Source organism: Vicia villosa, unplaced genomic scaffold (genome assembly GCF_029867415.1).
Source record: "Vicia villosa cultivar HV-30 ecotype Madison, WI unplaced genomic scaffold, Vvil1.0 ctg.002739F_1_1, whole genome shotgun sequence".
Taxonomy (NCBI): Eukaryota; Viridiplantae; Streptophyta; class Magnoliopsida; order Fabales; family Fabaceae; genus Vicia; species Vicia villosa.
Window position 1 is genome coordinate 223,546 of NW_026706015.1, and position 26,599 is coordinate 250,144.

At 33.2% G+C, this 26,599-nt stretch overlaps 1 protein-coding gene across 1 annotated transcript; it reads right to left on the reverse strand.

Annotated features, from left to right (window-relative positions):
- Positions 1 to 3,031: 3,031 nt before the first annotated feature.
- Positions 3,032 to 26,417, reverse strand: LOC131639676 (probable 2-isopropylmalate synthase). Its single transcript, XM_058910152.1, has 10 exons — positions 25,752 to 26,417; positions 23,545 to 23,758; positions 23,360 to 23,440; positions 16,093 to 16,185; positions 15,931 to 16,017; positions 15,741 to 15,841; positions 7,060 to 7,093; positions 6,901 to 6,975; positions 3,570 to 3,654; positions 3,032 to 3,474 (listed from the first exon to the last, which is right to left on the reverse strand). Exons 1-9 carry the CDS (start codon positions 26,294 to 26,296, stop codon positions 3,577 to 3,579), a joined length of 1,308 nt encoding a protein of 435 aa, XP_058766135.1. The 5' UTR covers positions 26,297 to 26,417; the 3' UTR covers positions 3,032 to 3,474; positions 3,570 to 3,576.
- Between the last annotated feature and the right edge of the window lie 182 nt (positions 26,418 to 26,599).

The following is a 26,599-nucleotide window of genomic DNA, read 5'->3' on the forward strand; positions in this document are numbered from 1 at the left end:
TAAATAAAAAATTTAATTCTAATTATTTAACCTAAAAAATTAGCCTAATTAAATTAATCTTAATTATTTAACCTATTTTAATTAATTAACCCTGGTTTAAATTAATTACCTAATTTAATTAATTAACCTAAATTAAATTACTTAACTATTTACCTTAAAATCAATTACTAAATTATTAAACTAAAACAATTAACTAAATTAATTTCTTAAATCAAAACCCTAAAAAAAAAAATTCCTAAATAATAAAAAAAACTATGTGAAAAAAAAACAAGAAGAAAAAACAAACAAAAGTAAAAAAACAACAAACGGCAAGAAAAGAAAGAAAAACCAGGCGTGGATCCTGTGTGGTGATGATGAGTGGGACGGTTCTGGCGACTTGCAGGCTTGAGTAAGGAGTGGGATTGACTCCTGGTATCCTTTAGATGATGATGATGTGCTTGAGATTCATTTAAAACGGCTGCCAAGAAGATTCACACTTGCCCTAGTTTTATGAGTTTTTAAAAGTTTGAAACCTTAATCTTACTTCCACAAATCTCGTCCCCTGAGCATTGGCTTATGTTCTGTACTTATAGTAGAAGGATTAGGGCAACAAAAACTGACTTGAATCCTCATGAAATCATAGATTGATATTTGATTGAAATTGATTTTCAATCTTTCTAATTTTTGTGCAATTCCAATCCAACCCTATTAATCTTATTTGCACGAAATTGAGTGAAAAATATGATGAGTATTTGATTGGATTTGATTGGAAATTAGAGCCAAAACAAATCCCTTTCTTAATCCATTAATTATTTGATTTTAATCACCTTTTAAATGAATAAAAATTCAAATAAAATCAAAATTTTATCACAATTTCGTGGCAGTTAGATTTGATTCTTTGGACAACTTTAGCATCAAGATTGAATCTTAAAAACTTGGGCCCATTTGCAAGAAAGTCCATTTTGAAACTTATTTGCTTCACATTTTTCATCCAAAATTGTCCAACTTTGACAAGGCATATCTCCCTCAATTTTTAATATATGAGAGATTTCTAGGACTTTTTGGAAAGCTCAAGATGTCCTCTACAAGCCACTTTGGAACCTTTTTTCCATTTGGAGATTTTATCTTGGTGATATGGGCTTTGACAAAAAACTGCTTTTGGTTGACATTCAAAAATGACCTATAATCGTTTGATCCATATCTCTCAAATGAAGCATTTTTAGCCTTGGCATGTGAGAGACAAAGTTGTAGAGAATTCAATTTCTTTCAAAATGAACTTTGGATGGGAAATTTCTGATGTTCCATGTGAAAGGTATGGCTGGTCAAAGTTCAGTTGACTTTTAGGTCAAAAACCCTAATTTATGAGGCTTGATGCCTTGAGACTTGAGATTATATGTGGATGAATGAGACATATTGATCTTTTTGATACAGTGAGCATCATTTCAATCATTGATTGATCCTTTGCCTAAATCTCTTGAAGCCTTAAACCCTAATTTGAAGACTTGGTGAACAAGCAACTGCCCTGGGTATCAGCTTTGAGCTGATGATGTATATGAGATGATATATGATTTGAAATCTTAAGGGGGTAAAAATTTGGGTATGACAATCCTGACCAATTTACGGACTAACTTACTGCTAGGTTATAAAGAACTCTACAATATATCTTATAAAATTGTTGAATGGATTGATTTAATTGACTCTTGCAGGGACTAATAATCTTCTAAAAAGGCCTCAGTTCAACACAGACTGTTGAAATAAAGCCATGCATACGATTCTTAAGTTCTGTCAACATTAGCACAACAACTCATGAACACCTTCTACTCTATGTAATACATTTCAACTTTTCATCTATGCATGCTTGTCGATAACAGTGCATAGTACAAAGCTACATCAGTATATGTTCAATCAACATTTAATGTTTTTTAAACACTTAGTTCTATCTCAATTTTGTTTCTCTTTGTTCAATTCCTTTCTAATTTGTTATCCAAGTGGTTACAATTCCAACTTGGTTTTTTAAAAGCATGGGTAATATAACACGTTTTTAAATAAAATTGACCTACAAATACAATATAATGGAAGGACCAAATTGGTACTCTCCCACACATGTTCCTTCTGTATTTATATGAAATAACATTGGAAAATATGATATGATTACACTTGTAAATATGATTAGCAGATAACTACACATATTAAAAGTACAGATAATACATTGTATTCACTAGGTGTTCAATGTTGGTTTCTACAATGGCTTCTAAATGTGATTGTCGAACTCCACAGTTCACAATCCTACTACATCATATTATTCAACCACTTACTCTATATCAATCCATGTTTCCTAATTTTACAGTATACTTAAAAAGAATGACTAGATATATAAAAATTATAGTTAAAACAAATTGTGGTATGTTGTGGATCTTTCAAATAAATAAAAAAGTATGTGAAAAGTATTTAACATCATAATGAAAATACACAATTGGCTTGTCCAATCCAAAGGACATATGGCTTTTGGATGCGCTCACACTGCAAGTCAGTTTATATGTTAGTCTGAATAGTAGATAATTGCTATCAATGTATAAGGTGCTCATTTGCTCTTATATTTTCTGTAAACTTGCGAGGAGTGTGGAACATCGTTATCTTCATGCACTATGTGTGTATTCCCCTTCATTATTTATGAAATGACTGAAAGAAGAATTTTCCCTAATTGTATAACATATTCAACTTTAATTTATAAGTATTACAGAAGCAGTGATATCGGTGAATTTTCTCTATGCGGATGTATTGGTTTTTAAAATGAAGGGATAGTGGATTGACGAAGAAGTATAATATTTTATTGTCTTGAGATGAAATATTTAAGAGAAGTATAAGTTGAAAAAATTAAGAGAAACATGATATAAACTTTCACATGGGTCAGTATCACTACAATACCTATTTTATTGAAGTGGTCATGTTTAATTTAATATTTTATTGTCGTGAGATGAAATTATTAAGAGAAGTATAAGTTAAAAAAATTAAGAGAAACATGATATAAACTTTCACACGGGAGGCTATCACCATAATACCTATTTTATTGAAGTGACTATCAATTACTTATAATTGTTTATTACATACAACACTTTTCATTACACTACATTTTTTACTTGAACTTGGTAACAATAAAACCCGTGCGGACGCACGGGTCTTCTACTAGTAATAATTTAAAAAACGGTTTAATAAAATCTTTTTTAAAAATACAAAAAAAAAAAAAATTAAAACAAACAGACCCTATAAGTTCTTGAATGAATAAACACACATAAAGAAAAAAGAATAAGAACCTTAAAATATATGAACAAGTGAGTCAATAAAGTTTTACTAATTTGTATAATATAATCCTTCAATCTATGTTGCGAACATGACTCTACTTATATTTGGGTCCACACTTAATCATATGATCTGTTTCCTTTCAAAGTAATATTTTCTCCACTTTTGTATTGAGAGATTCAAAGTACCACAAGTTACCTGCATTTAGATAATGATCAATTAGTACTTTTTGTATTTTTAATGTAGCCATTGCATCAAACATTTAGTTTAAATCTAATTATATTACAAGTTACCTAGAAATCATGCAGCTTTGTAGACAAGTTCATCTTGATATGCTTCATTTGACATCAATACTTTGAGGTCTGCATTGGTTACTCTCTAACAAAATAAAACATTGAACTCAGTTAGTAGGGACATAACTATTTCCATAGAATCACATATAAACATAATTCGCATTAGATTAAGCTTCTAACTAAAGCAACCATTTAGGCAAGAAGTTTTATTAGCTCTTATTAGGTAAGTCTAGGGAATTTAATTAAGTAGATATTTATAAATTATTTTAAAGAACCTCTCAATTTTAAAAATATTTTATAAAAGCCTACAAAATGATTGGTTCTTATATCTATATTTATATTACTTACATTCACGCAAAATTATTGATGTGGTGGATGTTCATTTGTCCGAAAACAAGTTTACTTGGTTCAAACTTGATGGTAGTGTTATGAGTCGGCTTGATAGATTTATGCTTTTCAAAGGGTTGGTTGAGAAGTGGAAAATTGTTTATCGAAGTGTAGGAACAATAGACTTGTGTGATTATTCGAAATGGGGCCCTAAACCTTTTTAATTTTTTAATTTCTAGATTAAGCATGAGGATTTTGTCTCTTTTGTGAAGAGGATTTGGAATTCGTGTGTGGTTTATGGTAAATTGTGTTGGTGTTGAAAGAAAAGATGAAGATCTTGAAAGACAGTTTGAAAGGTTGGAATAAAGAGGTCTTATGTATCAATGTTTTGGAAGTAGATGTAGTTGTTAAGGATTTAAATGACTTAGATTATTTAGTTTCTAATGATTGTATGGATAAAAATTCTGGTTGTTTGGCAGACAGAAGAATTTTTTATTTTAAGAAGGTTTGGCACATAATGCATCATAAAGAGAGTATACTTAGACAAAAGTCAAAGCAAAGTGGATGAAAGAGGGGGATTCTAACTCCAAGTTCTTCCAAAATAAAGAGAGCATACTTAAACCAAAATAAAGGCAAAAGTGAATTAAAGGGGGGATGTTCCAACTCCAATCTCTTCCAAGATTTTAAAAAAATGATATTGTGAGTCTTAATACTGATAGAGGAAAGATTATTCAAGTGGATGAGGTTAAATTGAAGATTAAAAATTACTTTAAGAATATATACAAAGAACATATATTTAATAGGCCTCTTTTGGATGGTGTTTGTTTCAAGCATTTGTCTGAAGAAGATATGATATTTCTTAAGGCTCCTTTCCAGTTCGAGGAGAGGAAATTGTGTGGGAGAGTGATTGGGACAAAAGTCTCGATCTAGATGGTTACAACATGGCTTTTTTTAAATCTTGTTGGGTTTTTTTGAAGGAGGATGCATTTAAGTTTGTGAATGAATTATATCATAATGCTAAACTTCCAAAAGTAGTGACAACTTCTTTTTTAGCTCCGATTTCTAAACCAAATTTTCCTTGAAGCATTGATGAATCCAGACTCATCTATTTAGTGGGAAGTAATTATAGAATGTTATATAAACTTTTGTCTAATATAGTCAATAGGTTTATGGTAGTATGAAATCCAAATGGCAATCTGCCTTCATAGGTCAAATGTTAGATGGTATTTTGGTTGTGAATGAAGTACTGGATTTTATTAAGAGATTCAATACATAATGCCTGTAGGTGAATTAGACTTCATAAAGGCCTATCATTGCGTCTTTTGGGGGTACCTCAGGTATCTTTTGAACATGATGGGCTTCTACCCTATTTGGCCAAAAAAGGGTGGAAGCTCTGGTTTTAATAGCTTTTTGTCTGCTCTTGTAAATGGTAGTTCTATATTAGATTTTTAACCTTGGCGAGGTCTATGTCAAGGGGATCCTTTATCCCTTTTCTAATCCTTATGGCTGCAGAAGGTCTTGCAGGTTTAGTTCACAATGCAATTGTGCAAGGGGAGTGTTTAGATTTTCAAGTTAATGAGGAGATTCATTTTGAATTGCTTAAGCTTGCAGGTGATACAATGGAGATATGCAACGGTTCTTGTAATAATTTATGGATTCATCAATGCAAAAAGGTGATGATCAAAAGAGGAAAATTATTTGGATAATTTGGGAGGTTATTTGCAAGACAAAAAAATGAGGCTTGGGATAAAAAATTGTGAAACATTCAATATATTTTTTTTAGTAAGTGGCTTTGGAGGATTTTAAATGACAATGATTCAATTTGGTTTGATGTATTGGTGTTTAGATATGGTAACATTAAGGATGTGATCTTGAATGTTACGATTCCTTCAAGTGGAGGTCAAGATTCTCTATGGTGTAGAGACATCCAGGTTATTGCTTCTCATCATGTGGAAGGTAGTAATTGGTTCTTTAGTTCAATTTCTTGCGCGCTAGAAAATGGTAAGGACATTGTTTTTGGAATCTTCTTTAGCTTAGTTCTGTTCCTCTGAGCTCCTTATTTTCGTCTCTCGTTACACTCTCTGAACTGCTTGATAGCACAACAGCTGACATGGGATATTCTATTAAGAATTCATGTGTTTGGCACATTTTCTTGTTGAAAGTTGATCTTACTACATCAAAAACCCGCAGTTAGGTAATTTTCTAGAAATATTGAGCTTGGTATAGTGGATTCTTGATTTGGAGGATGTATTTGTTTGGTGGATATCCAGTTACGATTTTTCACTAAAAAGCTATCATTAAAGACTGCAGATTTTAAGCAATTATCTTATAAATGTGGATGAAGTCCGGTTGAAGTGTTTGGAAAAATTGTGAAGATTAAAAGTTTCAATTAAAATCTTTATCTTTAGTTGGCACCTTACTTTAGAAAGACTCCATACTAGGAGTGATTTGGCAAGGTGACGGATAATCCATGGTATCCATAACATGGTTTTCACCTTTGCTTTGCAACATAGGAAAGTGTGACACGCTTATTCCTTGAATGTTAAGTAAGCAAGCATGAATAGAATTTGGTACTTGTCTGGTTAGGTATAAAGGATATATTTTTCAATGTTCAATAATAGACCATTTTTCTAAGTTTTGTAGCTTGGTTGGTAAGAAGTTAAAGGAAGGTTTTTCCTAGGCTTTTGGATTTCTATGTGTTGGGTTATATGGCTCACTAGGAATAAAATTTTGTTTCAAGGAAGGATGTTGGTAGTGAAGGATATAGTTGGGAAGGACAAGTTTCAAATATAGGAGTGGTGGTTACTTGGGGTCACACATAATCTTGAGTCCCATTGGGTGGATTGGGAAGCTAAGTCGCGCCTTTGCTTGAATCGTTGATTTTGTTTTATGATTTTTGTTCGAATTTTCCTTGTACCCTGGGTGGAGCACCCCTTTTTACTCTTTTTATTTTGAAATTTCATTTGGCTTATAAAAAACAAGAAAAACAAAACTAGTTCTTAACCTTTTTTGTCCCAGCCAATAGTTTGAATTTCCAGAACAGAGTCTCAAGTTCATCATCCTTTAGTATATAACCATGCTGAAATAACACATGATAAGTTGTGAAACAAACTTAAGAAACATATACCATGCCTTTATTGTTTATCAATGAAATTATTATTACCTCTTCAAGTCTCTTTCTCAATGCCTGGCGTCCACTATTATAATTAAGATAAAATAGTCAATGAAATATAGAAAATATGTCACAAATTAATCAAACAATTACTAATTAAATTAACCATTTTCAAACTATAAACAAAATATAAAATTAATATTGGTAAATAATCAAATAAATAAGTCATTTTGATAATGTTACACCATTCAAAAACACTTTGACAAATACAACTTTTACAATTTATTCGGGGTAAATTTAAAAACTAGTGATATTAAGTTTGTGTGAACTTTTATATACAAATCTAATTTTAATAATACTAGTTTGACATGTTTTAATTCTTTTTGAGGAAAAAAAATAAATAATTTCTTACTTTGTTTCCATTGGACTTAATTAGGATGTTAGGTGATGATTGTTGTACATTTTAATATTTAAGGTAACTTTGACATTCCAAGTCTTTTTAATGGAAAAATAAAATAATATAAACAATGGGAAAAAATTTAATAAGGTATGAGAAGAAGTTCTATAGCACAAAATGTACTGATATGATAAAGAAAACAATAAAATATATACTCAAGCGCAAATAAAACAGCAGAAGAAAAGGAATTAAATAATAGCTCAAAACAACCAGAAAGATACTTCAATCACAAAAATAATTTCCCTACAAAGAATAAATTAAAGAGACATATATGAATATCTCACTAAGTTTAGTTTCTTGGATTTCCCTAAACTCTAAAGGGCTAGACGAAATAAGCTTTTCATTGTATTCTTTTTAATCCTACTACTAAGTTTCGAATATTAAAGAGAAAATCAACATCATAAAAGACTCCTAGATAAAAAATAGTTTGAACTTGAAAATTTTCAAAGAGTAAACTTCTATTAGACATCACAAACTTTGCAAATCAATAGCATAAACTCTACAAATCAACAACAAAATTTGAAGTTGCAAAGTTATCAAAGAGCATACTTCTATTAGACATGGAGTAGGCATATTTTAGAGGAGAATGACTCTGACAAGAATTCAACCTTTAAAAGGAGAAATATCTAATGGCAATGAATACGAAAAAATTCTTTGGGAGTTTCATGAGGTAACATTTAATCTCTAGTTGGTTAATTGTCAATGTAATTTATTTACTTATGATATACCCCTGATAAATATTTTAATAGCTTTAGTTTTCACTCTATTGGTATAACTCTCGATAATTTTTTATTCAAGTCTTGGTGACTTGATATTACTTTTAAGAGTCCCGCATCGGGCAATATATGCCCTGAACATGTCCGTATAAGTGGGGACAATCCTCACCCTACAAGTCGGTTTTATAGTGTTGAGTTAGGCTCAACCATATTTCTTAACATGGTATCAGAGCCTCGCTTAAGATCCGGTGGGCCACCTACTATCAGGTTTCCACTATCGGGTCACCCACCGTTTATTTCCATGCTCCAGTTGTCTAGTCCTGGACGTGAAGGGTGTGTTAAGAGTCCCACATCGGACAATATATGGCCTGAACATGTCCTTATAAGTGGGGACAATCCTCACCCTACAATTCGGTTTTATAGTGTTGAGTTAGGCTTAACCATATATCTTATCATGGTATCAGAGCCTCGCATAAGATCCGGTGGGCCACCTGCTATCAGGTTTCCACTATCGGGTCACCCACCGTTTATTTCCATGCTCCAGTTGTCTAGTCCTGGACGTGAAGGGTGTGTTAAGAGTCCCACATCGGACAATATATGGCCTGAACATGTCCTTATAAGTGGGGACAATCCTCACCCTACAATTCGGTTTTATAGTGTTGAGTTAGGCTTAACCATATTTCTTAACATGGTATCAGAGCCTCGCTTAAGATCCGGTGGGCCACCTGCTATCAGGTTTCCATTATCGGGTCACCCACCGTTTATTTCCATGCTCCAGTTGTCTAGTCCTGGGCGTGAGGGGTGTGTTAAGAGTCCCACATCGGACAATATATGGCCTGAACATGTCCTTATAAGTGGGGACAATCCTCACCCTACAAGCCAGTTTTGTAGTGTTGATTTAGGCCCAACCACATTTCTAACAATTTCAATGCACTTTCTATTTTATTTTTTGCCCATGTAATTTTGTTTGATGGAAATTTAATTTGAATGTCTCGTGAGAATATCCTCTTGTGATCATGAATTAGATTTATATACACCATGTTTCAGTTGTACATTATCCATTTGATTCAAAATATTTTCCTTGACTATTTTCACTTGTTTTCCTTAACTTTTGTTTTCTTCTACACTCCTTTATAGACCTTGGGTAATATAGTTTCTCTCACATCACATTTTAAGTAGAATATTCATTTGTTAGATATGGAATGAGCATATGATTTCTCAAAGAAGAATAGCCTTCTACTACTGGTCTCTTCTTTATAAAATCATAATCCTCTCCACTTCTAGCTCATCACTTTTCAAATAAGAGGCAACCTAAATTTCAAGTAACCTAATTAACTTAGCTCTCCTACTTTCTTACTCACTAGAAATCCATGGGGCAAGAATTATCAAATTAGATAAATGTGAAAAAAGAGGACGAGAAGTAACTTCCAAACAAATAGATAGAATAAGGTACCATTCCCCGTCTACCATGCCAATATGATTGTTTGGGGAATCCGAATCTAAGAGACATTAAGACCACATATCCATCAAAAAGCATAAGGAAATGAGGGTATGAATCATTTTTGTCATATACCCAATGTTTCTTTTAATTTTAGTTGATGTGTGACTTAACCACTCACACTTGATTCCCAATAATATCCCACTGAAGCATTAGTCACCCACATCACTAGCCTTGACACATACAAGGATCCTACTTTCGCTTCCTTAACGAGCCCAACCACGACTTTAATACTACTTCTTGAGGAGTTCGAGGAGCGCCAGAAATTTCAATGGGCTAAACATTCAGGAACCAAGAGATATTTGTTAGCGTACAAGGTGATGGAAACAAGGAGGAATAATAAAATGACGGCTGCTATTAATGTGTAAGAGGAATTACATAAATGAAACCTACAGTAGCCTATTTATACATAAAATAAAATTGCCACATAGGCCCTAAAAGGAAGATAAACTTAATGTCTAAGTTATGACTAAATTAGAAAATACTAAATTACCCTCTAATACCATCCCTTAATTTAGTTATTTATCAGAAACTAACAACACCAATTTCATTCTTCAAACGAAGAAATTGGTCTGTCTTGATTGCCTTCGTCAGAATATATGCCAGTTGCTTCTGAGTGTTGCAGTGCAGAACTTCTAACACTCCTTGTTGTACTTGACTTCTTAGAAAATGATACTTTGTCTCAATATGTTTGCTTCTTCCATGCAACACTGGAATCTTGGCAAGACTGATTGCAGACATGTTATCAATCATCAACTTCAGAGGTTTATCTATCTTAACCTTGAGATCTTCTAATAGGTTCAGCAGCCAAACATCTTGACATGCAGCTACAGCGCCTGCAATGTACTCAGCTCCACACGTTGATAGAGCAACAACATGCTGCTTCTTGGAACTCTAAGAAATAGGACCTCCCAGAGACTTAAACAAGTATCCAGAAGTACTTCTTCTATCAACTCTATCTCCACACTAGTCAGAGTTAGAATAACTGGTCAATTCTGGTTCTGACTTTCTCTCAGAAGGAAATAACACTCCATACTTCAGAGTTCCCTTAATATACCTCAGAATCCTGACAGCAGCTTGGTAATGGGACCATTTTGGTTTACTCATAAAATCTGCTGACCATCCCAACTACATAACAAATATCAGGTCTGGTATTACACAAATTCCTTAGAGAACCAACCAACTTTTTGAAGTTTGTAGCATCCACAAAATCACCATTAGAGTTAGAATCCAATTTATGATTGGTTTTTGACGGTGTAACAGCAACCTTACAGTTCTGTAGCTTAAATCTCTTTAAAATTTTAAGTTCATACTTCAACTGATGTAGAATGATACCCTTCTTTTAGTACAGAATCTCCATCCCTAGAAAATATACCATCTTTCCTAGATCTGTCATCTTAAACTCATTCATCAGAACTTCATCAGAACTTCTGGACAGCTTCCTGTTAGCAATATATCATCAACATTGAGACACACCGGAATCATATTGCCATCAGAGTGCTGCACGTAAACACCATATTCCATCTCACACTTTTGAAACCCTTGCTTCTTGAAAAATGAATCAATCTTCAAATTCCAAGCTCTTTGTGCTCGTTTCAATCCATACAAAGCTTTATGTAATTTGTACACCATCCCTTCCTGATTCTTTTTCATAAATCCAGGAGGTTGTGACACGTATACCTCTTCCTGTAATGGACCGTTTAGAAATGCAAACTTTACATCCAGATGCATCAAGGGCCAACTTCTGTTTGCAGCAAGAACAATCATCAATCTGATTGTTTCATGTCTGGCTACAGATGCAAACACTTCGAAGTAGTCTAGCCCAGGTTCCTGAAGAAAACCTCTAGCCACTAACCTTGCTTTGTGCTTACCAACTGATCCATCTAGCTTAAGCTTCACCTTGAAAACCCATCTAACGCTAATGGCTTTCATCTTCTTCGGAAGCTTAATCAACTCCCAGGTTTTGTTTCTTTCTATAGCCTCAAGTTCTTCTTTCATGGAATTCAGCCAAACTTTCTTCTTGAGCGCTTCTTCAATACTCACTGGCTTAGAATCTACCAACATGGCACACTGAACGACTTCTCCTTCAGAATCTACTTCAATATCTTACAACATTTTGAAATCTGCAAACCTTCTTAGTATTTGTCTGATTCTCTGTGGTCTCTGAACTTGTTCTGAAACTTCTCCACCTTGTCCATAACTGCTTCCTTCAGAATTACCACCTTCAGAATTACTTCTGGAAGCTTGTCCTCCAGACCCTACGTCTTCAGAGTTTTCCTTTCCATAAATATGATCACCGCCAGATTCTGGATCATCATCAGAATATGGATCAGAATCAGATTCATCATCTTCATCTTCAGAGTCTTCAGACTCATCTTCTGACTCTGACTCTTCTTCAGAACTTTCAAATTTTGACTCATCTTCAGAAGTTACTTCTAGTGTTGGCACTACACTAGAGTTTGATTGAGATTCACTCCAATCCCAAACTTCTGATTTTTTCACAATAAAGTCTCTGCTTACTTCAAATTTATTAGTTTCTGGACAATAAAGCTTATACGCACCTGTACTATGGTACCCCACCAGTAACATAACTTTGCTTCTATCATCCAACTTCAGTCTTCTAGCTTCTGGAACATGTTTGTAACATACAGAACCAAAAACCTTCAGATGACTAACACTTTGCTTATCTCCAGTCCATTTTTCTAAAGGAACAATTTCCTTCAACTTCTTAGTTGGACACCTGTTCAGAACGTATGCTGCCATGGCAACAGCTTCTCCCCATAGAGTATGAGGTAGCTTCTTCTCTTTCAGCATACTTCTGGACATATCAAGTAAAGTTCTGTTTCTTCTTTCAGCAAGACCATTGTGCAGAGGAGTATATGAAGCGGTAACCTCATGTTCTATTCCATTCTCCTCACAGAACTTCTGGAATTCTGTAGAGTTATACTCTCCTCCACCATCCGTTCTGAGAATTTTCAGCTTCTGACCATTCTGCTTCTCAACCTTCACCTTGAACTTCTGGAACTCAATAAACACTTCATGCTTGAACTTGATGAGTGTTACCCATGTCATCCTTATGAATTCATCCACTAAAGATACAAAATATTTGTTTCCTCAAGTGAAGGTAGTGGAAATGGTCCACATACATCAGAATGTACTACTCCCAAAGTATGCTTTGCTCTTGGAACAACTTCTGATTTGAATGGTAATCTGGGTTGCTTGCCTTTCATGCATATCTCACATGACTTCTCAGGCTTCACAATTTTCGAAATACCATATACAAGCTTCTTAGAACTTATATGCCTTAAGCTTCTATAGTTCAAATGCCCCATCCTCTTGTGCCACAACTTACTTTCACCTTCAGCACCTTCTGCACTAAGACACTCTTCTTCAACTGTTTCTACATTCACCTTGAATGTTCTATTTCTTCCCTTTTCAGACTTCATAATCAACTTCTGATTGAAATCATGCAACGCAAAGAGGTTTTCCTTCATAACAACTGAGAAACCTTTCTCAATGAGCTGACTCACACTCATCAGATTGCTTTTAATGCCTGGAACATACCAAACATCTTTGATCAAAATGTTCTTCCCATTTTTCACTGACTTTGACACTTCCCATACCTTTTGCATGAAGGTATTTGTCATAAGCACATCTGATCTTTGTTCTCCTTTCTGGAGTCAAAATCTATCAGCCATTGTTTGTTTCCAGTCAAGTGATATGAACAGTCAGTGTCCATATATCACCAATCTTCTGAACACTTTTCGTTAGACTCAAAAGCCATCAGAAGCACAGGTTCATCATCTGAATCTCCTCTGGCTATATTTACTTCTTCTGATTTCCTTCCCTTGTTTGACCTACAATCTCTAGCAAAGTGGCCAAGCTGTTTACAACAGTAACATTGAACCTTCTTCTTGTCATACTTCTCCTTTCCCTTCTGATATTTCTTCTCATCAGAAGTTGAGATTTTTGACTTCTGGAATCTATCACCACGTATATTATGCTTCTGGTCCTTCTTGACAAAAGAAGCCTTCAGAGCTTGCTCAACTTCTCTTTCAGAAGTTCTCTCAGTCAGACGCAACTCCTGTGCTTCTAGACTATTTTGCAACTCTTCTATTCTCATGGTTTCCAGATCTTTAGAATGTTCAATAGAAACAACAATGTAATCAAATTGAGGAGTAAGTGACCTCAATACCTTCTCTATAATTACTTGTTCAGAAAGGGTTTCTCCATAAGCCTTCATCTCATTAGTGATCAGAATCACTCTGGAGATATACTCTGAAACCTTCTCATTGTTATTCATGTTGAGATTCTCATATTGCTTTCTCAGGGACTGAAGCTTCACCTTCTTCACTGATGTGTCACCACCATAACATCTGACCAGTATATCCCACGCCTCCTTTGACGTTGTCTAATCAGCAATCTTCTCAAACACATTCGCATCCACACACTGATGGATGTAGAACAATGCTTTCTGATCCCTCTTCCTTGTAGCTCTTTGTGCCTCTTTCTGTTATTCTGTTGCATCAGCTGCAACCTGAACGTATCCTTTAGTGATAAGATCTAGAACATCTTGAGCACCAAATAATACACGCATCTGAATCATCCATTTGTTCCAGTTCTTTCCTTCAAACACTGGAAGTTTGGTATTCAAACTACTTCCTCCACTCATCTTAAACCTTGTACAGTTCACACTCAGATCTCACACACAGTGTTTCCCCTAAAACCCACAGAATCAGAAAGTACGATTATGTTCATATTTTGTTCAAAGATTCAATAAGAACCCATAATCAAAATCAAACACACAACTCACAATCACTCGTGTTTCCCATGTATTTCCCAGTGGTTTCTGAATCAGAATCAAGAGCTCTAGATACCAATTGTTAGCGTACAAGATGATGGAAGCAAGGAGGAATAATAAAATGACGGCTGTTATTAATGTGTAAGAAATAGGAATTACATAAATGAAACCTACAGTAGCCTATTTATACATAAAACAAAATTGCGGCATAGGCCCTAAAAGGAAGATAAACTTAATGTCTAAGTTATCACTAAAATAGAAAATACTAAATTACCCTCTAATAATATTGACATCACATATTCACCAAAACCTTAAGGAAATGAGGTATGTATCCTTTCTATTATATTCTTAACATTTCCTAAACTTTTAGTTGATGTGGGACTTATCCACTCATACTTGATTCCCAACACTATCCAAGCAATAAATATGATGACTTGTCACTTTCTACAATCTACCACACTTGTCCACCTACCTCAACACAACCATGCTCTCCAACCATAGGCCAACAAGAGGAAAGTGGAAATCTTCCACCTAACTCATTAGTTGGTGAATTCAAACTTTTTGAATCATCTTCTTCCTCACTCTCAAAACCAATACAATAAACATTCCATTTAAAAAATCCTAAGCGGTCACCAAGCAATGTGATTAATGAATGTATGAAAAAATGATTGAGATACCAATTTTTATATGCATAAGCAATACGCAAGAAAATGAATGCATATCACTGTAGAAGATTGAGAACCAATATAACAATGACAAATGAAAAAAAAGGTGAGAATGTTGTGTATTATGAACGAATTCATGGATATGAGTCAACTATATGAATGTTAGATTTTTATGAATGAATATATCATATAAGGTTGAATTTCAAGAATGGTGGTTTAAATGCATGATGCTAATGTGTTTAGGAATGAGGATATTCATATATGGTTGAATATCATTAAAAACCTCTATGGATACATGATATAGTTTAAATGCATGTCATCCCAAATAAATGTTGTACACTTCCTTTGTTTACTAATTTAGAAATTTTTTTTCGAAATGTTGTTTATTGATTTTACATTTAGACTTGAAAAAAGGAAATAATATAAGCACATGTATTATGTTATTTTTTGTTTTTGTTGTTGGATTTTATTCATCCCATTTTCTGTAATGTTTTTTTTTGTTTGTGACTAAAACCTAAGGTTCAAACTTTTATAAATACTCATAAAGTTCACATAAACCTAAAAATATTTAAATTTAAAAAGGCAAATGACATACCTAAGTTTCCCTAATACAATACTAGCCTCGGTGGATCTTTCAAGACCAATATCCTCAGGAGATATTATTTCATATGTGCCTTTATGTTTTAACATTCCATCCTATAAAGCATAAGGTGTTAATCAGAAGAAAAAAGGTAACTTTTATGTGTTTTCATAAATATTATAGGTATTGATATCACAAACCAAACCTGATGAATTCCACTCTCGTGAAGAAAAGCATTAGCACCAACAAGAGCTTTGTGCGGCTGTAGAAGCATCCCAGAGTACTCTTCAACCTAATTACAATAATTATGACATCTTAAACTGAAAAGGGGAAATTAAAAAATAAATAAAAATTTCAAATATGTAACCATTTTGCTTGTCCTTAATATTTGTCTTGTATTAATTCTTGTATGTAGACCACCTAAGATATCATTACCCCTGCATGTCAAGGCCATTACAACCTTGAAAGTACAAAGAAAATAGATAATGAGTGGTTAAGTAGTATTTTGAATAATAATTTAAATAAAATGAGAGGTAATTAAGTATATAAATTTATTAATTTTAATATGAACTTCAATGAAGATGAATTGAGAATGAAGAGGGTACACATTTTTATTAATTTGGCTTGGTAACAATTAATTATTTGCATTCCTACAATGATGACTTTGGAGATAAGGGTATGGCCAAATATAGATTAATGTTGGTGTCTTTCTTCTTTATATTTGACCTAGTAATTATTGATGGAGTTCTTTTGGTTCTGGTCTTTTTGTCATTATGATATTTTTGTAGTAATATGGGGGTTTGGTTTTAGGACTCAAGTTATCAGAGGATGAAATCCAAGTTAGGATTGGAGCTATTGCAGAACTTTGGTCTTTACTAAGGATTAAAGATTCTCAATTGTTTAAGAGATACAAATTTAAGTGGCTTAAATAGATAGATGCTAATATGGGTTTTTTTTCATCCGTCTCTCAAAATTAAGAGTATTAAGAATGTTATCTTAGCCCTTAAGTTTGATGACGCTTTGATAGAACGGGTGTCTGATATTTGACAAGAAGCGGTTAATTATTTTTCAAATCTCTTTAAAAATCCAATGGATGATAGGCCTGTGCTTTAAGGGGTTACTTTCCACTTTCTTACTAAGGTTGATAATCCTTATTGTCATTTTTCTTCTGTCGAAGTTAGATAGTTTAGTGGCTCAGTGTCCTTACTGCTCCCTTTCTTCTCCAGAAGTTAGATAGTGTTGTGAGTTCTTATATAAATTGGTAGCCAAAATATTGGAAACTATATTATTGATAAGCTTATCCCCCCGAATCAATCTATTTTACTCAAAGGAAAATTATTGGTTGACAATGCAGTGGCGATTAATGAGGTCATTAATTTGGAAAAGAAATTCCGCAAGGCTTATCTCGTTTTCAAAGTGGATTTTGAAAGCGTGTGATTTATTTAGTTGGAGCTTTCTGGATTATATGTCCATCATATTCGAGTTTAATGGTAAGTGAAGATTTTGGATGATAGTTTGTGTATTTATTGGTATTGCCCATTAAGGTTTGAAAGAAGATAGCCAACTCCAAAGGTCTTGTGGGGTAAGGTGAAATTTGACTCTAAAATTTCTTGGGTCAAATGATCTGATTTTTGTTAACCTAAGAGTCAAGGTGGCTTCTATATTACACATATTCACTTTGTTAATTTGGCCTTATTGGCCAAATGAAGGTAAAGGTTTATTACAGCGGCTTTCGGTCTTTCATGTGATATCCTAGCGTCTAGATAAGGTCCTGGTGTTGTAAATTCTCTAAGTAGGGGAAAGAGCGTAATATTATGGGCTTTTGATCTATCTCCACTTGGTGGAAAATAGTGTCTCTTTTGGGATCCAAAGAAATTGATTCTTCCAAATTTTTGGTGGAAGGTCTTTAGACCTATTTTTGGAGTTGGCCCTTGGATTGGAGACTCTCCCTTGAAGTTTAGTTTCCCTAGGTTCTATCATATTGCTTTGCAGCCAAATGGAGCATTGGGAGAGAATGGTCGGTGGAAGGAAAGGTAAGTAATCTAGAATCTGAGGTGAATGAGACCCTTATTTGTCCATGAGAAACCTTTCCTCTTAAATATTCCTTTTGTTCTCCATGGTTCAAATCTCAACCAAGATATGGATAAATGGTGATGGCGTCATACAAACAACAAGATTTACAATGTTTCCCTTTCTTTATAATCTCCTCTTGGATCTTAATAATTCATTTGATATCTATCTCTCTCTCTCATATATATATATATATATATATATATATATATATATATATATATATATATATATATATATATATATATATATATATATATATATATATATATATATATATATATATATATATATATATATATATATATATATATATATATGAGAAGCGATATTCTTACTCCAAAAGTAAGCGTAGAAGAGTTACTCCAAATCTTAACCATTGATTAGTTTACCCTCTATAGAGAATATGTTTAACATAAGAGTGATTTTTAACCTAACTGCAGGCTCTTATCCTTTGTGTATGGATGTGGTTGAGTATGTTTCCCATTTTTTTGTTACATTTGAGTTAGTTGCATCAGCATTGTTATAAATCTTTAATTGGTTAGGTTGGGTAGTGGTTCTTTTGAGGGATCATATGCTTCATTTTAAGTTTTTTTGTCTTTTTAGGTGTTCGACGAGGATTGAGGGTAGTTTTGCTATGATTTAACATTATGTTGTTCAGACTATTTAGAATGTTCAAAATGATATCATTTTATCTATCTCTTCAACAACCATGAAATATGTGAAATCCAAGAGCATTTTTTTAACTTAGAAGTGGTATCTTGTTAGATTATTGGAGAACCCGTGCTTCTTCTCCGATTGGCTTCTAAATTTTATCATATATCTGAACCAATAGCGATTTGAGTGTCTGTGTTTAGGTTCCACTTTTTAGATAATGGTTTCTTTTTGGAGGTATCTATATTTGTTTAATGGTGGCCCAAGTAGTTTTGAGCTCTAGCCTGTGCCTTTTAGGAGTGCGGTTTGGGTTGTCTGAGCCTCTCTTCGATATTGTTTTGCTGACTTTGTTGTATTTTGGCTTTCGCTGCCCATTTTATTATGTTTTTCTCTAAATATTTTTAGTTGGGCACATCTTATGCTAATTGAGTTCACTTTTTTGTACTTTTGAGTTTTTATCTCTATGTCAATATATAATTTTGTTATTAAAAAAGGTTGTTGCATGCTACACCAACATATGCTTTATGATGGATTTAATGTATTTGCATTATTAAGGATCTCTTAATTTCCTAATTGCTTAGGATATCTTAATTTGGAGCTAAATTAGACATATCTTATACTAATAGCCTTTTGATTTTAATAAAAGTAATATTTTAAAAAGCAGAAAAGAATTTAAAGGAACAAAGTTGTAATACATTAATTGAAGGGGCATTATGATAAGATATATAATTAAATTGTATATTTGTAACAATTAAAATTCTTTAAAAATTTCCTATCACTTCTTCCAAATACACTCTTAGACTCTCATGAATTTTTGGAACAATGTGTATTTGATTAAAATTAACTCTCAAAGAGACAAGTTTATTATAATTTGTCAGAGGCGTTTTATACTTAAATGGAGAACGTAACGCTTTGCAAGGATAAATAGGAAAGGCTTATTTTCTTAAAGTATATTTTGAAAAGGCCTTTTATTCTTTTTCTTGGGACTACTTGCTATACATTCTGAAAAGGACGGATTTATGTAGTAACTTGTTAAAGTGGATTAGCGCATGTGTTTGTTCTTCTTCTTTCTCGGTCTTAATTAACAGTAGTTCTACGATAGAATTTCAAGCTAGAAAGTGTTTTCGTCAATGGGATCCTCTCTCCCCCTTTCTCTTTATCCTGGCAGTAGTGGGGATTGCAGGTTTCTTGAGGAATAGGTGTTCAAATCATTGCAACCACCCTTTTGCTTTGAATGATAATCTTCACATTGATCTTCTCCAATTTACTGGTGATATAATGATTATGGGACAACCATGATGGGAAAATATTGAGACTATTGAAGGACAACCATGATGGGAGAATATTGAGACTATTGAAATGTTGCTTCGTGGTTTTGAGCATTCTTGGTTTCAATGTGGGGTCAGAGTTTTTAAAAGATGCCTCTGATTATCTTGTGGTTGTTGTTAGTCCCTTTTCCTTTTATTTTCTTGGTATTAAAATCGGGTGAAATCCTAGACGGTGCTCTGCTTGGTCTTTGGTTCTTGCCAAGGTAAGGAATAGATTGTCCTCTTGGAAAGAGAAAATTTTATCTCTAGGTGGGAGAGTAACTTTGGTTAATTTAGTTTTGAATTCAATTCCTCTTTTCACATTATCCTTTTATAATGCACTAGAAGTAGTTATTCAATATTTTATCAAGATTCAACATGCGTTCTTGTGAAATGGTCAAAAAATCCATAGAAGTATCTTAGGTGGCGTGGTCAATAATTTATATGTCGAAAGCAGAAGGAGGGTTAGGCGTGAAGCATTACGAATTTTTTTATATGGTCATAATTAGTAACTGGGGATGGAAGATATTGTTAGAGGAAGATTCTCTATGGCACCCGGTTCTTTTGTTTAAATATGGTGACATAAAGAATGTGATTCAAGATTATTTTTTGTTGGTTAACAATTCAAAATCTTTGTTATGATGGAGGAATTTTAGGCTTTTGTTGGGCATTGGGTCAGGTCTGTTGATATTAACTCGTTCAATTCGAGTTCATCGTGCAAGTTTAGAAATGGCTTCGACATTGAGTTTTGGAGGGACTGGTGGATTGGGTAAGATATTTTATGCATTCAATTTTCGATTATGTTTGAGGATTTAGTAAATCGGTTCATGGTTTTCGAATCATTGGAGATGGAGGTTGTGTGCGAACCTAGAGGATTTATCGGGCGTTGCAGTTGCACTAGAGTATGACAGCCTTATTGTCGTTCTGCAACATCTTTCCTCGGTTCCTTTGCAGTCATATCAGTTTATGTGGCGGTGTGCATCAATTGGGTATTCGGTTAAATCTGCTTATGACTGGTTGTATTTGGGTGTGGTTCAGAAATTATAATTGAGTAGTAATGTGAAATCGGCCTTGAATTGTATTTGGAATACCAATGTGACTTCAAATGTTCAAGTGTTCGCGTGGATGTTACAAATGAGGGATGAACTTGCTAAGAGAGGAGTCATTTCAGGTGTTCATAATCTTATTTTCCCGTTGTGTCTTGGCCTAGAGGAGTCTTATCATCATTTTTTTATTGTTCTGTTGTTGCTGATGTTTATTTCATGATTATGGATTGGGTAGGAGTGTTTTATTCTAGCAATGGATCTCTCAAATCCCTAATTCTTATACAAAAATGTAACGCCCCAGACTGCTTTCAGAATGATCGACTGACCCCACAAACCAACACGAGTCTTTTCAGCATGCTTTGACCTCACTCGCACACTTTCTGGGAAACTTCCCAGAAGGTCATCCATCCCAATACTACTCCAAGTCAAGCACGCTTAACTGTGGAGTTCTTATTGAACGGGCTCCCGAAAAGAAGATGCATCTTGTTGGTATAGGTAGTACTCATCAATCCTTATAAGCTTTCCTTCAACCATGCAGTCCCATACCTGCATGATCTCAAGATCCCTCTCATTCCGATGTGGCGACCACCCTAGCGCTCATTGGCCTCAAGTGTTACATGCGGTGTAACCACCCCCCGCCTTCTTCGGCCTCGGGTGTTACATGCCCACCAGCTTCTGCATGGTTCGTCCTCCAACCACATCGTACTAGGAGAGGTCTGGCTCTGATACCATTTGTAACGCCCCAGAATGCTTTCAGAATGATCGACTGACCCCACAAACCAACACGGGTCTTTTCAGCATGCTTTGACCTCACTCGCACACTTTCTAGGAAACTTTCCAGAAGGACACCCATCCCAATACTACTCCAAGTCAAGCACGCTTAACTGTGGAGTTCTTATTGAACGGGCTCCCGAAAAGAAGATGCATCTTGTTGGTATAGGTAGTACTCATCAATCCTTATAAGCTTTCCTTCAACCATGCAGTCCCATACCTGCATGATCTCAAGATCCCTCTCATTCCGATGTGGCGACCACCCTAGCGCTCATTGGCCTCAAGTGTTACATGCGGTGTAACCACCCCCCGCCTTCTTCGGCGTCGGGTGTTACAAAAAAATTCTATTATTATTAGTATTATTATTATTGTTATTATTATTATTATTATTATTATTATTATTGTTATTATTATTATTATTATTATTATTATTATTATTATTATTATTATTATTATTATTATTATTATTATGATAGTGAAACTCATTTTGGTCCCTCATAAAAAATACACAATTCAAATTAGTTGTTCACATTAAAATGGACCTGATTTAATCTCTTACAAAATTTAACCAGGCTATATTAGTCATTCCGATATTATTTTTGTCAAATCGATTTTTCTATAATTTTAAATCGTGACTGGACTGCCTCGTTGGGTTTTTACTAACAATAGAAATTGATTTGTCTAGTTTTTATTGATAGTCATTTTACTAACCGTGAAAATTGATTTGTCTAGTTGTTATTGACAGTCACTATACTAACCGTAAAAATTAATTTGTCTAACTGTAAATGATAGTCACTTTACTATCAATAGAAATTGATATTTCTAGTTATAAATAATCACTTTATTAACAAGTAAATGATAGTCACTTTACTAACAATAGAAATTAATTTGTCTAGTTGTAAATGATAATCACTTTATTAACAAGTAAATGATAGTCACTTTACTGATAATAGAAATTGATTTGTATAGTTGTAAAGATAATCACTTTATTAACAAAAGAAATTGAATTGTCTAGTTGTAAATGATAGTCATTTTACTAACAATAGAACTTGATTTATCTAGTTATAAATGATAGTCACTTTATTAACAATATAAATTGAGTTGTCTTGTTATAATTAATAGTTATTTTACAAATAATAGAAATTGATTTTTCTAGTTGTAAATGATAGTCACTTTATTAACAATAGAAATTGATTTTTCTAGTTGTAAAGTGAGTATCATTTAACGTGAAGGGACTTGAGTTTGAGACCTCATAGGTAAAAATTTATGTACAGAATTTGTTAATATTAGTATAAATCATGAGAATTATTTGTCATGAATGTACATTGGCCTAGTGGTAGTAAAAAATAATTTTGGCTTTTTTGATACTAATTCATAATTGTTTTTAAATGAAATTAAAAATAAAAATCAATTTAGTATTTAAAAAATAAAAAAATAAAATCTAACGTGGTAGTCCAGTCATGGTTTAAAAGTATGAAAAAAACGGATTTAACAGTTGAAAAAAAATCGGTTTGAGAAAAATATTGGCAGGCTAATATGATCTGGTAAAATGTTGTAAGGGATTAAGTTGAGTCTATTTTTTTTTATGAGGGACTAGTTTGACTTGTGTAATATTTTGAGGGATCAAAATGAATTTTCACTCTATTTTTTTTAGGGACTAGTTTGACTATTATTATTATTATTATTATTATTATTATTATTATTATTATTATTATTATTATTATTATTATTATTATTATTTATAATTATTATTACTATTAATGAAAAATAGAAGATGAACTCTCACCTCTTCTAATGAAGCATTACCTGCCCTTTCACCAATCCCATTAATTGTTACTTCTAATTGTCTAGCACCTGCACGAGCACCCTGAAAACAGAGAATGAATAGATAAAATCTCTATTTTAATTTCTGATATTATATGTTTACTAAGAACAAATTGAATGGTAGAATTATGATTTAATGGTAATTACCTCAATGGTGTTGGCAGTAGCAAGTCCAAGATCATTATGACAATGAGTTGCGATGATAACATTTTCAATTCCAGGAGTATTCTTCTTTATATCAGCAATGAGATTTCCATATTCAAATGGCATTGCTATGCCCACAGTGTCAGGTATGACTACTGTTGTTGCCCCAGCTTTGATAACTTCTCCCAATATTTGATAAAGGAATTCCTTCTCCGATCTAGTTTCACATTGCACAAGTATCAACACAAAATTCATCACCATATAGACTTTTGTAACATGCCAAAATAGGCCAATTCTATGGTTTACATGTAATAGTGTGATACCAAGCACATATTTACATTTATCCATTGAATCAATAAGTTCCACAATAGAAAAATAAATGAATTAAATAAAATAAATATTATATAATAAAAAATACATATAGTAGAACATAATGGAAAAAGAGAAAAGAAGTCGTGCACTGCACTGTCAACTAATCAGAACCATGTATCCAATTACACCCTACTTTTATTTTAAAAAAATTTTAATGACATGGCATTTTATTGTTTTTTTATTGGTTGAATGTGTAAAATAATTTTACACTGACAGTGTATGAATATTATTCTCATGAAAAAAATATGGTAAACGAGGGTGCCCATCTCTTTAATAGGATTTTAAAAAATATTTTTATTAGTATATATAACGAATATAAAAAACAATATTGAGATTGAAAATTAATCGGAACAAAGGAATGATTATCCTACAATCAAATGACAGATGACATAACGAATATTTGAACTCTTTCAATATTATCTACTTTTTATTATAGATACATAGATTTCAACATCTTTTCTCTATGCTATGACTTGATATTCTCTCTTAAAAGATAAATAGATTTAGAAGCATACTATAGATTTTTTTTTCTTTTTTTATTGCTAGTGTTTTTCATGTTAAGTTTGATGGTGATCATTCATCTTCTAAACTGATGGTCTTTTCGGGACAACTTTTGGAAGATAGACACTCTTCTTGAGATAATTAGGCTAGAGAGGGGGTGATTAGTGATTTTAGTGATATATCTTGTCTTTTTTGTGGGAATTCGGTTAAGTTAGTTTTCCATCTTTTTATCATTTATGAGTTAACTTTATCAGTATGGTATAATATTTTTCAGTGATTGAATTAACATATGGTTCTTCCTAGTGACCATAGCTAGACTTCTTTTTTAGTCCTTCCTTTCTTTAGACGACAGAGTTAAGTCTAAGGGTGATTTGGTTATGATATGACACACTATAATCTGAATCATTTGGAAAGTACATAATTATACTAATGGTGTTATAAAAATTGTGAAAGAGATGGAGGAGAAGATAAGTTTTTTTGCTTATGAACAATTCTAGGTGAGGTGAACTCATACACGTACTCTGATTAGCTTCACAACTATATCATCTTCATTAATCGATAGAGGATAGATTGTTTGCCTTAGTGCTAGGATAAGTTCTAATATGTGGTGTTTTTGTTCTATTGGTGGATTCTGATCTGATGGTGGTGGTTCTAATAATAAGAGCTCTAACCTGAATCTTAAGGGGTCTTTAATTACTTTTCTACTTTCCTTTTTGTTAGGTTTGTTATTTTGTTGGTTTATTGCAAAGTCGTCTCAAACTTTTGAGAGATCCTATGTAAGAAGTTGAAGTTAACTTCAGTTGACTTGTGACATTTTTTAAAAGACTCTATTTAATCGTAAATTAATTGTGGAATATGTGCATGGAAATTCTATATACCATAACTTAATCATAAAAAAGTGTGAGGTTCTGTGTTGCAGACCGTCTTACACATCGTCAAAGAGGACTCTGAATTGTTGGTTATAAATTTTTTTTTTGTTAAACCTATTACATTATTATTTGTGTGTTTGAGTTTTTCGCGTATTCTAGTTGCCTATCTTATTGGATTCCAATGAATTTTTTTACCTAGTATGATGTCTAACATTTTTATTCTATTAATTGTTGGCCTTTTGGAATGTTGAAATTCAAAATATTTAATTTCTTTTAATTATTAACCTTTAGGAATAGTTCTATTATTCCATAAATTTAAAATTCTTTTATTTCAAGCCTGTTAAATTCTTTTATAACTAAAATATTACCTTTTACAAGGCAGATGAGCAGTAGTAAAAAGAAATGTTAGCAACACAATTTCTAATACTATTTCTACAATTATTACTTTATGAAATGAGTAATTGTAACCTGACAGCATCTTCGGCACCAAATTGAATGTCACAACACCCTAAACTTCGTGCAAACTTCACTGTATCACGAGCAATCTTGAGTACCTGATCTTTGGTTTTTTTAAGTTTGTATTCCATGTGAATGGGACTAGTGGCTATAAAAGTACAAATTCTCGGCCTTTTAGCATGTTTTACAGCCTCCCATGTAATGGCAACATCCTTCTCATTGCATCTACACATACCACCTATAACCGGAACATAACCATCATTATCAACATCATTGCCAACATCTTCTGCAATCATTTTAACTGCGGTGAAGTCGTCCTTGGAGGCAGAAGGAAACCCTGCCTCAATGACGTCAACGCGCAACTTTACTAGTAGGCGCGCGATGTCGAGTTTCTCTTTACAAGACATCGCGGCCCCGGGGGATTGTTCGCCGTCGCGGAGGGTGGTGTCCAATATGCGAACATAGGTTGGTATAGGAATTTGGTTTGGAATGTACAAAAAGTTACCGTTTGTGCCTTTTGAGGATTTATAACTTGAAATAGAAGGTTTTGCTGCCATATGAGATTTTTGTTTGATTTTTTGGGTTATTGGAAACAAGTATAATCAATGAATTGGAGAAGTTTTGAAGTTTTATATCTATGAAGCATGACCTCAAAGTTTTATCTCCACTTGATATATATTACATAAATTAAAAAAATTCTACTTGTTAATTAGTACCACTATTTTTCATAATACTATTATTGTTATTTTATTCTATTGGCTGAAATTATAAAATTTTAAAACCATACAAAGGTTTTTTCTCATCATTATAATCTACCAATTGCCCCCTCTCTCTAAGTTGGTTAAGGGTTAATATGCGAT

Bases quoted from the DNA above. Each gene is read 5' to 3' on its own strand.
- LOC131639676 (XM_058910152.1), bottom strand. From the start codon at position 26,296: ATGGCAGCAAAACCTTCTATTTCAAGTTATAAATCCTCAAAAGGCACA. The intron at 16,186-23,359 runs GTGAGAGTTCAT...TGTACTTTCAAG, and splicing joins GTAATGCTTCATTAGAAGAG to GTTGTAATGGCCTTGACATG. The intron at 16,018-16,092 runs GTTACATATTTG...TATTGTAATTAG, and splicing joins TATTAAGGACAAGCAAAATG to GTTGAAGAGTACTCTGGGAT.